The following is a 13377-nucleotide window of genomic DNA, read 5'->3' as shown; positions in this document are numbered from 1 at the left end:
CATGTCAGAGAAACAGCAACGTCATGTCTGTATAATTAGAGTCTGAAGTGAGCCATAAGTGTAAATTTTTACAAACTAGTTTCTTATGGCCAAACAGGACATGATCTGCAGTGATAGTTCAAATCAATTATTCTGTTGTGCACTTAATAATCTTCAAAGGAATGAGTAGGAATTAAACTTATTTTCTCAATTTGTGTGATGTATATACATGGACAGGTGCAATGGCCTAGTGGGTAGAGTGTTCGCCTTGCATGCGGTAGGTCGTGAGTTCAAACCCCGGCCGGGTCATACCAAAGACTAAAAAAATGGTGCATACATGCTTTCTCTGCTTAGCACTCAGCATTTGAGAAAGCGTATGGAAGTTACACACTCCACTACCAGTGGACTAGCTGTAGTGACTTGCACAAAGTTGTGTGGCCCAGGGCTGCAGAAACGGAGATGGGCGCCGCCTTATGCACCTTCGGTGCGGGGAGTACTTTATGTATTTGGACTCCCTTGGGAGTCAGTCTAGCTTGACAGTACCCAAAATGAAGAAATAAATAAAGTAAATTCCAGCATTGCACTGAGTTAAATGAAACTTTATTGTACTTTTGTTGTTTTCAGACTAAGCAAGATCTGATGTACTAATTTCACATGTTCATGACTAGTATACAATGTGATTTTGTACAATATGTTCGTGTATTAGAATTGGTCAATTACACTTTTGTATGCACAGTGTCATATTTTGAATAAAACATTATCAGCTACCTAGATATTTTTTAAGGTTTTAGTTTCAGATTCTTTGTATACAAAATGCTATGTATATCATTATAGCAAGTACACCTTTTGTACATTCACTGCATGCATTCAAGTGAGAAAAACAGAAAATATTAACTTTGATGAATACAAGTGTTCCTTCTCTTCCAAAAGAATAAGACTACTTTACAATACGTCGCATAGACAGAAGAAAGCTTGTACTACAGCAATCTCTAATAGCAATGGTGACCAAACTTTGCAGCAGAACTGGTAAGGTACCAAGGAATGGGGAGAATGTTTCTGTTTAGCATTTCACATCAAAATGCATAAGGGTTTAAGTGACCACACACATTTCGTCTAATACACAGAACAACTCGAAAGCTGCACGCCCCATCTCTAACACATTTTCCTGAATGTGAATGTGCTTTCAGCATTTGTTAAATGTAACGTTTATCCACAAAGCTCATGTCCTTGTATCTACCAAATTTTCCTGAACGTAGAGACGTTCTTTCAGCATTTGTTGAATCTGACATCTATCCACAAAGCTCATGTCCTTGTCTCTACCAAATTTTCCTGAACATGGACATATTCTTTCTGCATTTGTTTAATCAGATATCTATCCACAAAGCTTGTGACAGTGTCCTTGTATTTACTAGTAACAAATTTTCCTGAACATGGAGACGTTCTTTCAGCATTTGTTGAATCTGACATCTATACACAAAGCCTTTCCCTAATCCCTTTAGTTAAAACCCTAACAGTTCAGTGATCATTGGTACGCCGGCTGCCCTCCAAAGGGCGGTGCCTTGGGTGGCAGTTGGGAGGGATCCTCCATCTCGGTTGGACTGATGGGTTTAAACTGCTCTGCCGACATCCTGGTGATGAGGATACCCACGCCTTCTATCAACGCCAGCAGCACTCCACCAATCACAGCTGACCCTGCCATGGCTGCCCAACCACCTGAGGTTAAGGGTAGGAATAGATGTTAGATGTGTGAAAACAAGAAACAGACTGATACAGCTTGGCTGCCCAACCTCTTGGACTAAGTATGGCAACATGTGTAAAGAGAAAGCAAGAAAAAGCACTTCCTGTTAATTAAGTGTTATATAGGACTTTACTTTTACCCTGCAGCACATAAAGTGTCCATTTATGTACATCATCCCAACACAAGTAACTTAAAATGCCTTAGCTAAAGATTGTATCCCTTTAGAAATGATGTTGTCTAAAACAATGCACTCCAAATTTCTGTGCATAACCTGGTAAAACCCTGACTACAGTCATTGTTGAACCAACAGCCGAAGTGTGTCATCCTAAGTACATCATATATGTAACTTAGATCAACAATACCTGTATGTGCTAACTACACTAACAGGAAAATTCTCCACAATTTGACTTCAGACAGACAACTTACTTCTTGCTGCCAGCACTCCCCCTGTGACTGCACCACTAGCTATAGAGTTCCATGGGTCCTCCTTTTTTCTGAGATACACCATGCCACAGTCAAACGTTGAGAACAGCCCACCCCAGATGGCAAAGTTTCCTGAAAATAACACAAAAACATAAAAAATGAGATACATGTCTTAATTATTTGTTACTGTCATTCTAGCTACCAAAACCATGACTGTAAGCAAAGATCAATACAATAGTTGTCAGTATTGATCTTTGCTTTTGAAGCAATACAAAAAAACATGTTGTGACAGGATGAAATATTTAAAGGTGCCTAGATTAAATAAAGGCACAACACAAACTATATGGAACTATATATATGGTTCTTGTCTGCTACATGTCAACGCTTTGAACATGCAGGTTACCTAGCCCAAGTTTCCTTACTCACCCCCTGTAATTGGTGCCCTCATCTTCACAGCTGTCAGACTCCCCAGTGCTCTGTGCCTCCAGCCCTGACAACCAAACAAGCAGTGTGAAAAATACATCCTTATAGACAGCATACCGCTTTCACAATGTTAGAGCCTTACCACGGCACCTCACATCATTATAATGGCAGCTTGCATCATCATCATGAGAGCACATTAGTACCTTCTGCTACATAAATTTCTTTAAAATTTGAGGATTCACGATTTTGTTAGAAACTTTGTTTATTCATGAGGAGCTCAAATCGGCATGATAGCTTTTAAAGGTAAAGGCTTAAAGAATCAATTACTAGATCATTGCCATAAATGGTACCCCATATTTGTCAGGACAATTTGCATTGGACGCCAGATCATGCACATAACCAAGTACTGTAAATGTCTATTTGATTTCGTGGTAGGAAGAAAATGGAGTGTACATGGTAGTTTTTATTTACTTTTACTTCATGGTTAAATCATGCCAGTAGACAGGCAGAAGACAGAACAGTTTTAAGGTCTCGGTGAAGAGGTTACTGTGAAAACCACAAACGTTAAATTTAACCACTGCACCGCAAAACATTTCAGCATTTACTGGGCTCTGGACCATCCCCAGAAACCAGCGATGACAGTGAGCTGAATTGAAGAGTGGCCTAAACTGGAGCCAGAGTTCCTACGTGGCTGAATCAACTCTACTTAGTTCGATCACACACAGGTTGATCTGAAGCAGACGGTACTAGTACTCACCGCTGGAGCATTTCTGAAGCCTTTGATACTCTGGAACACCCCTCCCCCGATGGCCCCCATGGTGAAGGCACCACCACAGTCATCTACGATTCTGTACGGGCTGGGAAAAAATAGGAGCGAACATGTTTTAACTGATCATGATCACTACAATTATTTTATTATAGTCTACATAAGTTACGTTACATGTGTTTGGGACTCAAATAATTTATCTGGGCCAGACATTACCATAAATTGACATGGAAGATACCCAGTCTGACAATAATAAAAAACGAGCTGTACATAAAAATACCGGCCCTTATTTATTGTCATATGTTTGGTTTCACATGGTTGCAACAGAAAATTTATGGGCAATTTATAACCTGAGTCCTCCTTGCCCTGACGTCATGTACATGTTCTCCCGTCAGGTCACCAAACATCACGACTTCCGAACCGGTTTTACTCAATATCCACGAAGTCTGATGACCCAAAATTCTTTAGGTTTCATCCCTATTACCTTGGCTATTTTCCGTATAAACAACATTTCTGAAACATCATTTCTATCGGTAGGAAAAGTGGAAAATGTAACTCGAACTCACCATGGCTCACGTGCATATTCCTCCATCTTGGTGACCTTACGCAACTCCCTGCATTCATTGCGAGTCTCGCCGTGACAAAAAATCGCGAGATGTCAAGACGAGAGTTCACAAATTTGAGCTGAGATCTCGCGCCAAATTTTGTAGGAGCTGAACACAGAAGACACTTGGGCCGGTTAGGTAATCTCAAGATTGTTCCGTGTACTCAGAAGAAATCATGTCATCGTTTGTCAGTTCTGGAGACTGGCCGGAGAACTTCAAGCAGTTAAAGGTTTGTTTTTGACTATTGATTATGAGTTTGTTGTGTAACTTTATAATTTGATCGTGGGCAAGTCACGACGCGACGACAGGGCTGGTTGCAGAAAGGGGAGGGGGGCGGCCGGCTTCATCCATTCATTTTATGATGTACAGCTTCCGGTCCATGTTTTACGATAGCCATAATTTGTGTGGCAAAAGTACCGGGGTCACGAGTTCCTTAGTAATCACTCGGTGTCCAGCACCGAAGGTGCCTTCATCGCTAGACTTCCAGTGATGATGAAGTTTTGTCATCTGTGGGCGTCCAGCAAAAATTATGACGCGACTTCGTTACTGGAATCACTGGAAACCGAGAGATGAGAGATCATTAGAGTACCGGCGGAGCTGGAAAACCATTGACAAATATTCCGTTGTGGCAAACCTGATCTGGTGACGATAGATTCCGCACCGTAATTATAAACCGAGCCAGCTAACTCGATCTGCAGTTGGTTCTCTGCAGTTTACGCTAACGTACGCGTCAATTTACGTAACGTTACGCTTACGAAAAAAGGCCAAAATACAAATTCAAGTGACGGTCGATCACATTACTATGTATATCAAATAAGATTTTACGTTCTGGCTTTCCGAAGACGCTAGTAGCTGCGACATCATATGTGGTACAAATATACTACAAACTGTCAAACTAGTGAATAAAATATATCCAGATATAACGTTAGATGCTTGAATAAATAATTGTTCGTGTTACACAAAAGTACATAACACTGACAAATCAATCATTAAAAAAATCATACGATATAAAGGTTCCCGGCGTTGTCTTACTGTAATACGCTGTAACGGTATCGACTTAGGCTCTACTAGTCAAGACTAACTACGCCAGGGTTTCACCTGCAGTTTCCGTTCAAACGGGCGAAATGTAATCTTCACTGTGAACTGACTCTACTGGCTGATTATTCCCTTTTCTGCCGAATTCTACGATTCATACGCCCGTAAGAGGGCTTTTTTTCATTTTATTTTTTTATCAAACAACAGAAGAATATACAGGACACCGGGGTGATACACTCTAGCTAAAGCTAATTAAACATCACCTCTGAAAAAAAAAAAATTACAACTTACATAGACAAGTACAATAACAATAAGAAAGATAAGAAACAGCAATTGGGTCGTCCAATACGAACAAACTAACAAACAAACAATGAATATATCAATATACCTGAACTAAGTTTTAAAACGTCTGCTTGTCAAAATATAGTGACAATATAGAGTCAAGCCTAAAATGTTACAGTTGAAATCATACGAAACAAAGGATGAGCCTCTTAATAAGAGGGCTTGGTGGACGCTAGTATCGACTCAAAATGCACTCAAAATATTGTCTAATATAGTTAGCACTGGAACATTCCAGTGATCATAGGATGTGATCACTGGAAGGCCACTAACGAAATAATGTCATCACTCGGCTTCCAGCACTATAGAGTCACTCATCACTGGTAAATCCAGCGCGGAACCCGTGACCGCGGGACTTTCGTTACTGGTTATCTAGCGACGAGTGACCTCCGTACTGGGTAACCAGTGATGAATGACCTTTGAACCAGTCTACTTGTCTGGCAAGCGGAGTTCGTCACTAGAAGCCAAGTGATGAGCGGAGTTCATTTCTGGAAACCGAGCACCGAGGCAAGATTCAGTGCTGGAATTCCAGCACCGAGGGGGCTTCATTACTGGAATAAAGCCGTTCGTCACTGGATTTCTAGTGATGAACTTTATTTGGTGCTGGACGTCCAGCAACGACGTCATTTTGTTCACGCGTTCATTACTCGGCGCCCAGTGAGGCACCCGTGACCCGGGTACCTTTGCATTTGTGTCTGAGGACAAAGAGCTAAGAAGGAAGTTTGAACTTGAGCTTCTTGTTGTTTAATTGCGCTCTAGTAGTAGCTGCTAGGGGACCACAGCATGCAGCATATCACTATGTTATGTAAGTGATGGTGATGATTTATGATGATGATGATCATGATGTGTTGATCGTGAAGAGATTTAGGAGGAGATAGGACAGCATGTTGATCTGTGGCAATGGCAAGTCCTATCTTGCTACATAATTGTCTCAAAATCTGCTTTATTGACATCTGATTGGAGTATATAATGTTACGCATCATTAGAAAATTTGTGACTGTGTGTGTAATGCAAGTTTCAATGATGTTGTTACAGACCATAGATGACCTGCTGCGCTGTCCGATCTGTTATGAGTACTTTGACATCACGATGATCATTCCTCAGTGTTCACACAACTGTAAGTATACCAAGCAAAGTCGCGACTCTTGATGATATTTGTCGTTTTTTGCATGATAAAGTACACATTAAACGGTTTTATACCCCACAATGGAAATTGTATTCCTTGTTTCTAGCTAATGTTTATGTGCACTTGTAATTCTGTGGGTTTTTTTTACTTGTAGATTGCTCACTGTGTATCAGAAGGTATCTTAATTACAAGACCCAGTGCCCAACCTGTGGAACGGTAAGTACAACAGATTAATCTATCTAGAGATAAACAGATAGACTGAAATCGTGAATAGGGTAATTTCTTAGTAAATGTAAATACAAGATCTAGAGATCTGCCAAAATATAAAATGTTAGAGATAATCGCAACACTCATTTTACATGTACTATGTCTCACATGTATGTATATATCTTGCATGTGAAAAAAGCTATGAACTTCCATGTACAGTACTACACATTGATATTTGCAATCATGCCATGTCTTATTAATACCATCATGTGTTTGCCCACAGTCTGTCAGTGAACCAGAGTTGAGAAACAACAGGGGCATAGATGACCTTGTCAGACAGTTTCTTGATGTTAGGTGAGCTCCTCATAAATCTTAAACTATCCCACAATTTGAAATGATACTGTCAGTAACGTTAAGGAATGCATTTGCTCTGAAAGTCCTCTTCATGCTGGTGCAGTAATGTACTATTTCCTCAATCCCAATTTTCTACAGACCCCGTTTGCTCCAGTGTGTGAAGTCAGGAGTCAACAACCACACAACAGACACTACCGACAGAGGGTCCACTTCAGCTCCAGCTCCTTCCAAACCAGACGCATCTATTTTCCAGCATGTCAGCGCAGCAAAGACAACTAAGGTTTGTGTCATCCTTGTTGTCATATACTGTAAATGCAAATAAGTTTATGGTGTTTTTAATGTTCACGATTTTCATGGTAATTCTACCTCTTAACCATGAATTTGAAACCACAGAGAAAATGCTTGTCTCTCCTCTGCCTGCGTACCACCATGTTTCAACCTCATACTTGAAAACACTGCGAACACTCCATTTTCTCTCTACAACAAAATTAAGTCACCACAAACTTAAATGCATTCCTTTAAGTAATCCTTAAAGGCCATGTAGGGCTCAGTCAACTTCTACTCCCTACCTGGAAGAATAATTGCCATCTTTGAAGAAATGTATATAATGATAGTATAGAAAAAATAGTAAATTTCTATAGATATATTTGTCTTTTGATGTGAATGAAGCTGTGTCGCTCTTTAGAAAGATTCTCCCTGTATTTCTTATGACACATGTATCTATTTCAGAGCTCCAAACCTGTTACAACTGGTGTGAAGAAAAGTCCTCCAACCAACACCCTAGACAGGTTCTGCTCTGCTGCTGGTACAAGAACATTTCCCGTAGAAGATGACAACAGTGATGACTTTCAAGATGATGTTAAGAGAAAAAGAAACAAAAGAATTTCATACAAGGAGTCCAGCAGTGATGACGATGTAGAGATTGTTGGAACTGTGGTCACGCCTCCACCTGTAAAGGCTGTCAAAGTGCCAAGTCCAAAGGCATCAACTTCGTCTGAGTCGACTTCAGCAGTTGACAGGAACAGCTCACAAGTTGCAACAGGTGGGGTGTTATAACTAAGCTTGTTTGGACATTGTTATATCATGTATTTTGTGCAGATGACAAACTGTCAACACAATACTGGAACAGAGTTACAGCTTCCTCAATAAAGAAGCATTAAGTATTCTAATGGCTAACCAACTTGTTCCCTCCCAAAGATTGCTACAAACGGTAGAAAGTTAGTTGCATTTCTGGACCATGGCAGAGAGGGTCCATGATAAGACAGTACATGTACCAGTAAATAAAACTCCAAATTTCTCATGTGAGTTGTAAATGTAAATGTTGATAAGACAACGTGTTGTTGATTTATCTGAAGGTTAAACATTTCCAGTGGTATACCTGATGAAGTTGTTCACAATAAGAGTGTTGCGCTGCGTTTTCACCCAGCAGACTGTCCTGTGTGTGGAGTGAGTATCCCTGAGAGACACATCAACACCCACCTGGACGTGTGCTTAACAAGGGAGGAGAAGAAAGAGTCCTTAAGAAGGTGACAGCTGTTAACGCTCATCTTTACTTTGGTTCTACTTCCTCTGACTTATGACATTCTGCTCAAGCCAGACCATTTCCTAATCTGTACATTGCTATTATCCTTTATCTGACAAACGTATCAACCTTGAAATAGTTTGTTGATTGTGAAATCCGCAACTGTGCTGTGTTTGTACTTGTTTGGATGAAGTTACTGTGTCATTCATGCTCTTTGGAAAGGAGTGGGCTTTTTGTTTGATTCAAATGTAACTAACACCCAGTTTCCTTCTACACTATTTCTTCCTAGTTCTGCTCCCAAGAGAAAGCCCATGGCCAAACTGGTGTATAATCTGATGTCTGATAAGGACCTGAGGAAGAGACTGAAGGAGAAGGGGTTGTCTACACAGGGGGACAGGCAGGTGGGTTGTCAAAGTTAAAGTTATGAATGTCACATGAAATTAACCTTCTCCCTGCTGCCTAACTCTGTAACCAGTAGAGAATGAGGTGCCAAATGGCTACTTCAGTGTGCTAAAGGTTAACACATTGCTTACTTGCTTATGGTGAGTGCCATTTTTTCCTTCCATTTGAACCGTCATGGATGATCAGAAGCTCCTGCTAGACATTAAACCTGGATGTTGTCACTTTTTAGTACAACCATGTAGGTGGAAGGTGTCATTTGTATTTTGAGGACCCACATGCCTGATGGTGGTATAATGGATCTTGCATTTTTGTAATGGCATATAACCACATGTAGTCATCTGTATTTCTATTTGCCATTACACCTGGCAGTGGCATGATACACCCTCACATGTTTTGTACTGCTGTTGCAGGCCCTGATCGGCCGGCACCATGAGTTTGTGTTGAGGTACAACTCACAGTGTGACTCTGCAGACCCCAAATCAGGTATGGCAGACATACATGACTGGCATTATTCTTCTTCATGCATCCTATGTTTTACAATAAAGCATATTTCCTTACTTTCATTCCTTAGTGATAAGTGTATAATGTACATTGTACATGTATTTGTGTTTCAGTTGCCCAGATTGTGAAAGAAGTGGAAAAGCATGAGAGGGTGTTAAACAAGTCAACTGGAACCAAGCCTGTGAGTTGGACATTGTTCAGCTTCAGCTCTCCAATTCTCTTTAAAGTTGTGTGCCTTTTTTTCAGTGAGTAGGGGTGATTTTGACAGGCTTTTGACTTGTAAATGATTGTTTCTTACAGGCTTTCCCTGTCAAAAAGACTTCAAATGAAGAAGAAAGAGACAGAGTCAATACCAAATATGGTATGTATTTGACACTTTCTAGACTTTTTGTCCTGCATTATTTGTGTATTAGAAGTAGATGGTTGTACTTTCAAACCTTTCAAACCTGGCCAAGAAGACCACTCAGGGGGCCAATTAAATCTGGTCTATGTGGACATATGGTCACTATAGACAGAATTCTTACTGCTTGTGTCAATCATGGGGAAAATTATCTAATGGACCACCAAAAAGTGGTCACAATGGCCAGAAGGTCTTAATGTAGGGGTGGTCACCTTGTTGAGATAAACAATGTCAACATTTATTAGACTTGAAATGCAGAGTTTCTTTTCCTTTTCAGCAACCGAACACAAAGCACAGTTTAACTCACTGATAGAAAATGCTAAGAAAAGGATGAAACAGAAGAGGGAAGCAAAGCTGGCAGGAGAAGTGCAACAAAATGCCGGGGAAGAAAAACTGCCATCCATGGAGGTGGACTTGGATGTAGCTGCAGAAGAACCAAGCATAGAAAAGCCATCAGATGTGTCAATGGAAACAGAGCCAACTGTTCAAGACAATCTGACAGAACAGAAAGCAAAACAGGCATCCACAGAGGAGGATCAAGAAGCCACAGTGGGAACAGAGGACATCAAAGAGCATATAGAAGGTAAGGACCGAAAGGAAATGCTGATGTTAACAATGACAACACTCGAAAGTATCTTGCAGCTGATCCTACATGTTAAAATCTCCTGTAGGCATCTCTGTGTCATGCTTGGTAATGTTTTTAGTATGTGAAGTGTCTTGATGAAGGGCTAGAACAAAACAGATTACTAGTAGACATGTAACAGTTACTGTAAGTACAAAATTTATGTCTTTTTAGTCTTTTCTTTGACCCCATGCACTGAGACAAAGTATAGCCTTTTTATTTCTTCATTTCAATGTTTGAATCAGACAAAGTTGAGGACCAGACACTAGATGCCCCACAGTTCAACCTGCTGGCAGACTTTGATGACATGGATGAGAAGGAGGACACCTTCTGCCCTGATGACACCAGAGATGACCTAGAAGATGACTGTGCCAGTGAGAAGAGTATCTGTCTTTTTGACAACATTCAACAAGGTGCACAACTTCTAGTACAAAATGTATATATTTTCTGTCTCATTCAATATTCTTATATCAAAGTTAGAAAGGCAACTGGTACTTTCAGATTATTTGTGATTTATTTATTTTCATGCGTCCTACTTTGTCTTAATCTCACACTCATTATGTACAGAAACGCATTCAGATGAGCCAGAGGAAGAGCAGCTGACTGAATCGAAGAATGCGATAGAACCTGTGAAAGATACGGAATCAGACGATGATGATACCGCCCTCACACCCTCTCTCGAGTTTGGAGCATCTGAGGTCAGATGTTATCAATTGTGATGTTGATGCAATGTGGAGATGCATGGGATTTATCCATATGTGTGTTCCTAGCTGCTTTTACATTACTAGAAGACTTTTAGTGTCTTACAGTAGACTTTCCAAGAGTATACTCGAATTTAAAAGGCCAGTAGTAGAGGCAGCAACTTTGTATTTTGTAAGTTTTATGAATACATTTATGCTTTGTGTCCAGTAAGCCTTTAATGTTAAATGAATGATTGAGAATCCATATCCATATACATGTATTTGTCTTTTTCCATATAATATTCAATGATACTTGATATCCTTACAGGGTTCAGTTGATATTTTGGCCATGAAGCCATATCAGTTGCAGAATCCAATAGATGCTCAGTCAAGCAGCTCAGGCCCAAGGTAAAGTCAAATCTAGCTGATGAATTCCAACTGTTTTATTTCTAATAACAGAACATATATTAACATGCATCTAGTCTGTTGATAACTTTTTACTTCATTTATTTATTTATTTATTTCAGTTCCATCATTGACTTTGACTTTCTTGGTGATGACCCAGAGATCAAGTGTGTACCAGATAGGTAAGTCATCATCAGATGTGTTCCATGTTTTGAAAAAAGAGCCACTTTAGCACCAAAGATTGATGTACATGTATAATGTGAAACCTAAGTACAGGATGGATTCTTGGATCTTGAACACAGATCTTTTCATAGCTGGCTATGGAAAAATAACTTTAAAGGTAATTTCTTCCATAGAAAGCACACATTTCATTTTTAGCCAAATTTGAGCCATGAATCATTTCTTTAGGTTGGCAAGTTCTTAGTTCACAAAGAAGGAGTTACAACAGCTGACGTTTCGGTAACCGTCTGTCACCTGGCTCAGGGCGATAATGATTAATTTTACTTCACTCTGCAGCTAGGTACATGTACACTGCAGCCCCACTTAGCTAGCTGCTGTGTGAAGTGGAACCAGTCATTATCGCCCTGAGGAAGGTGATGGACGGTCAGGTCACCCAAACATAATGCTTGTGAATAACAATATTTTTTGTACAGCTGAATCTGATGTTTTTCAAGCTAGCTACATACCCAGTTCTATTCTTGTAGTGAATAACTTTTTTATGATGTTACCATCCAGTCCTCCTGCAAGGCAGCTGAGAAGGGCTAAGAGGAAAATGGCAGAGTTACAGAGCGACAGTGATGGTTCGTTCGGGGGTGAACAAGACGTACGCAGAAGCAAACGTCGCACAACGACCAGGAAGGACAATCGATGACGCTGGGTGGGAAACACCTACCTAAGAAAAGAACAATCATGGTCAAGGCTATACAATCCTTGTGTGGTTTTCACAGTCTTCTGACAGTCTCTTCTCTGCCACTGTGTTAGGCTGGAAAGTGAGTGTTGTCAAATGCTACACGCACATCATTGTGTTTTTGATGTCAAGATCATGGTCTTCTTTGTGTGTTAAAACTGAAGATGAATGTTAGAATGTGACCACTGTCTTCCATATATGTCTTTTAGATGTTAACATTATGAATCAACTGCAAATTAAAATACTCAAGTTCTACTGCATCAAGATCTCAAAAAAGGTTCTCCTGCATCAAGATCGCAAAATTGGTGGAAATGTTATCTATTCAAGAAAGACAGAATTTAGTACTTGCATATCTATGAATTTCAGTCAAAAGTAAGACATACACAAAGCTCAGTAACATTTGATTTTATCAGAGCAACTGCTTCCTATTGATATGTACAATGGTATTATGTATACATATACATACACATGCACACGATTATTGGAGCCGAATGTATTATAAGACGTCTTCCTGATGATTCATATCTCTTGCAATTATAGCTTTTAAAGAACGTGTATCATGCATATAAATGTCCTCTATAACAACAAGTGTGTCTATTGGGGAGAAAGATCTATGTATACGGTGGCTTCCGACTGAGGAATGAACTGGTAGATAAGCTATTAAACATACGTCCTGTTCAGAAGAGTTTTGTTGTGGTCCCGGTATTTCTAACGGTATTCATTGATTCACTGTTTAAAAAAAATCTACCACTATGCCAACATGGCCAACCATACATGTAGCTAGCAAAGATTATGTAACAAAGATTTGTACATGTATGGATAAGAATGTACAGTCAGTGCGTGTCATATCAACTTTTATTAAAAAAAAAGTTGCAAAAGTTGTCAACCTCACTAGTTATCTCATGGATCGGTTAATGTAGTTTTATAGACAGGGTTTCAGAAC

General features: G+C 39.9%; 2 protein-coding genes across 3 annotated transcripts; one reads left to right on the top strand and one right to left on the bottom strand.

Annotated features, from left to right (window-relative positions):
• Positions 1-1445: 1445 nt before the first annotated feature.
• On the bottom strand, positions 1446-4003 carry LOC136434827 (mitochondrial import inner membrane translocase subunit Tim17-B-like). The gene is made up of 5 exons (XM_066427899.1): positions 3896-4003; positions 3321-3420; positions 2567-2630; positions 2144-2272; positions 1446-1692 (listed from the first exon to the last, which is right to left on the bottom strand). Exons 1-5 carry the CDS (start codon positions 3919-3921, stop codon positions 1502-1504), a joined length of 510 nt encoding a protein of 169 aa, XP_066283996.1. The 5' UTR covers positions 3922-4003; the 3' UTR covers positions 1446-1501.
• Positions 4004-4047: 44 nt separating this feature from the next.
• Positions 4048-13320, top strand: LOC136434825 (E3 ubiquitin-protein ligase RAD18-like). 2 transcript variants are annotated; one of them, XM_066427896.1, is made up of 17 exons: positions 4048-4163; positions 6344-6425; positions 6589-6650; positions 6925-6995; positions 7134-7275; positions 7725-8037; positions 8425-8521; positions 8807-8918; positions 9330-9402; positions 9534-9601; positions 9721-9781; positions 10098-10403; positions 10688-10855; positions 11010-11140; positions 11451-11530; positions 11650-11709; positions 12263-13320. In XM_066427896.1, the coding sequence occupies exons 1-17, from the start codon at positions 4110-4112 to the stop codon at positions 12396-12398; spliced, it is 2016 nt and encodes a 671-aa protein (XP_066283993.1). In that variant the 5' UTR covers positions 4048-4109; the 3' UTR covers positions 12399-13320. The 2 variants fall into 2 exon arrangements, with proteins under 2 accessions (XP_066283993.1, XP_066283992.1); XM_066427895.1 differs by having other exon boundaries at positions 8422-8521.
• Positions 13321-13377: the final 57 nt, after the last annotated feature.

The sequence above is a fragment of the Branchiostoma lanceolatum genome, chromosome 5 (genome assembly GCF_035083965.1).
Source record: "Branchiostoma lanceolatum isolate klBraLanc5 chromosome 5, klBraLanc5.hap2, whole genome shotgun sequence".
In the NCBI taxonomy this organism is placed as follows: domain Eukaryota; kingdom Metazoa; phylum Chordata; class Leptocardii; order Amphioxiformes; family Branchiostomatidae; genus Branchiostoma; species Branchiostoma lanceolatum.
The sequence above is the reverse complement of the archived record's forward strand: the minus strand, read 5'-3'. Positions and strand labels throughout refer to the sequence as shown.

Coding starts and splice junctions, on each gene's coding strand:
- LOC136434827 (XM_066427899.1), bottom strand. CDS start 3,921: ATGGAGGAATATGCACGTGAGCCATG. Junction 2,273..2,566: donor GAGGGCACCAATTACAGGGG/GTGAGTAAGGAA, acceptor TGTTATTTTCAG/GAAACTTTGCCATCTGGGGT. Junction 1,693..2,143: donor GGGAGTGCTGGCAGCAAGAA/GTAAGTTGTCTG, acceptor CCTTAACCTCAG/GTGGTTGGGCAGCCATGGCA.
- LOC136434825 (XM_066427895.1), top strand. CDS start 4,110: ATGTCATCGTTTGTCAGTTCTGGAGACTGGCCGGAGAACTTCAAGCAG. Junction 6,426..6,588: donor TCCTCAGTGTTCACACAACT/GTAAGTATACCA, acceptor TTTTACTTGTAG/ATTGCTCACTGTGTATCAGA. Junction 11,531..11,649: donor TCAAGCAGCTCAGGCCCAAG/GTAAAGTCAAAT, acceptor TATTTATTTCAG/TTCCATCATTGACTTTGACT.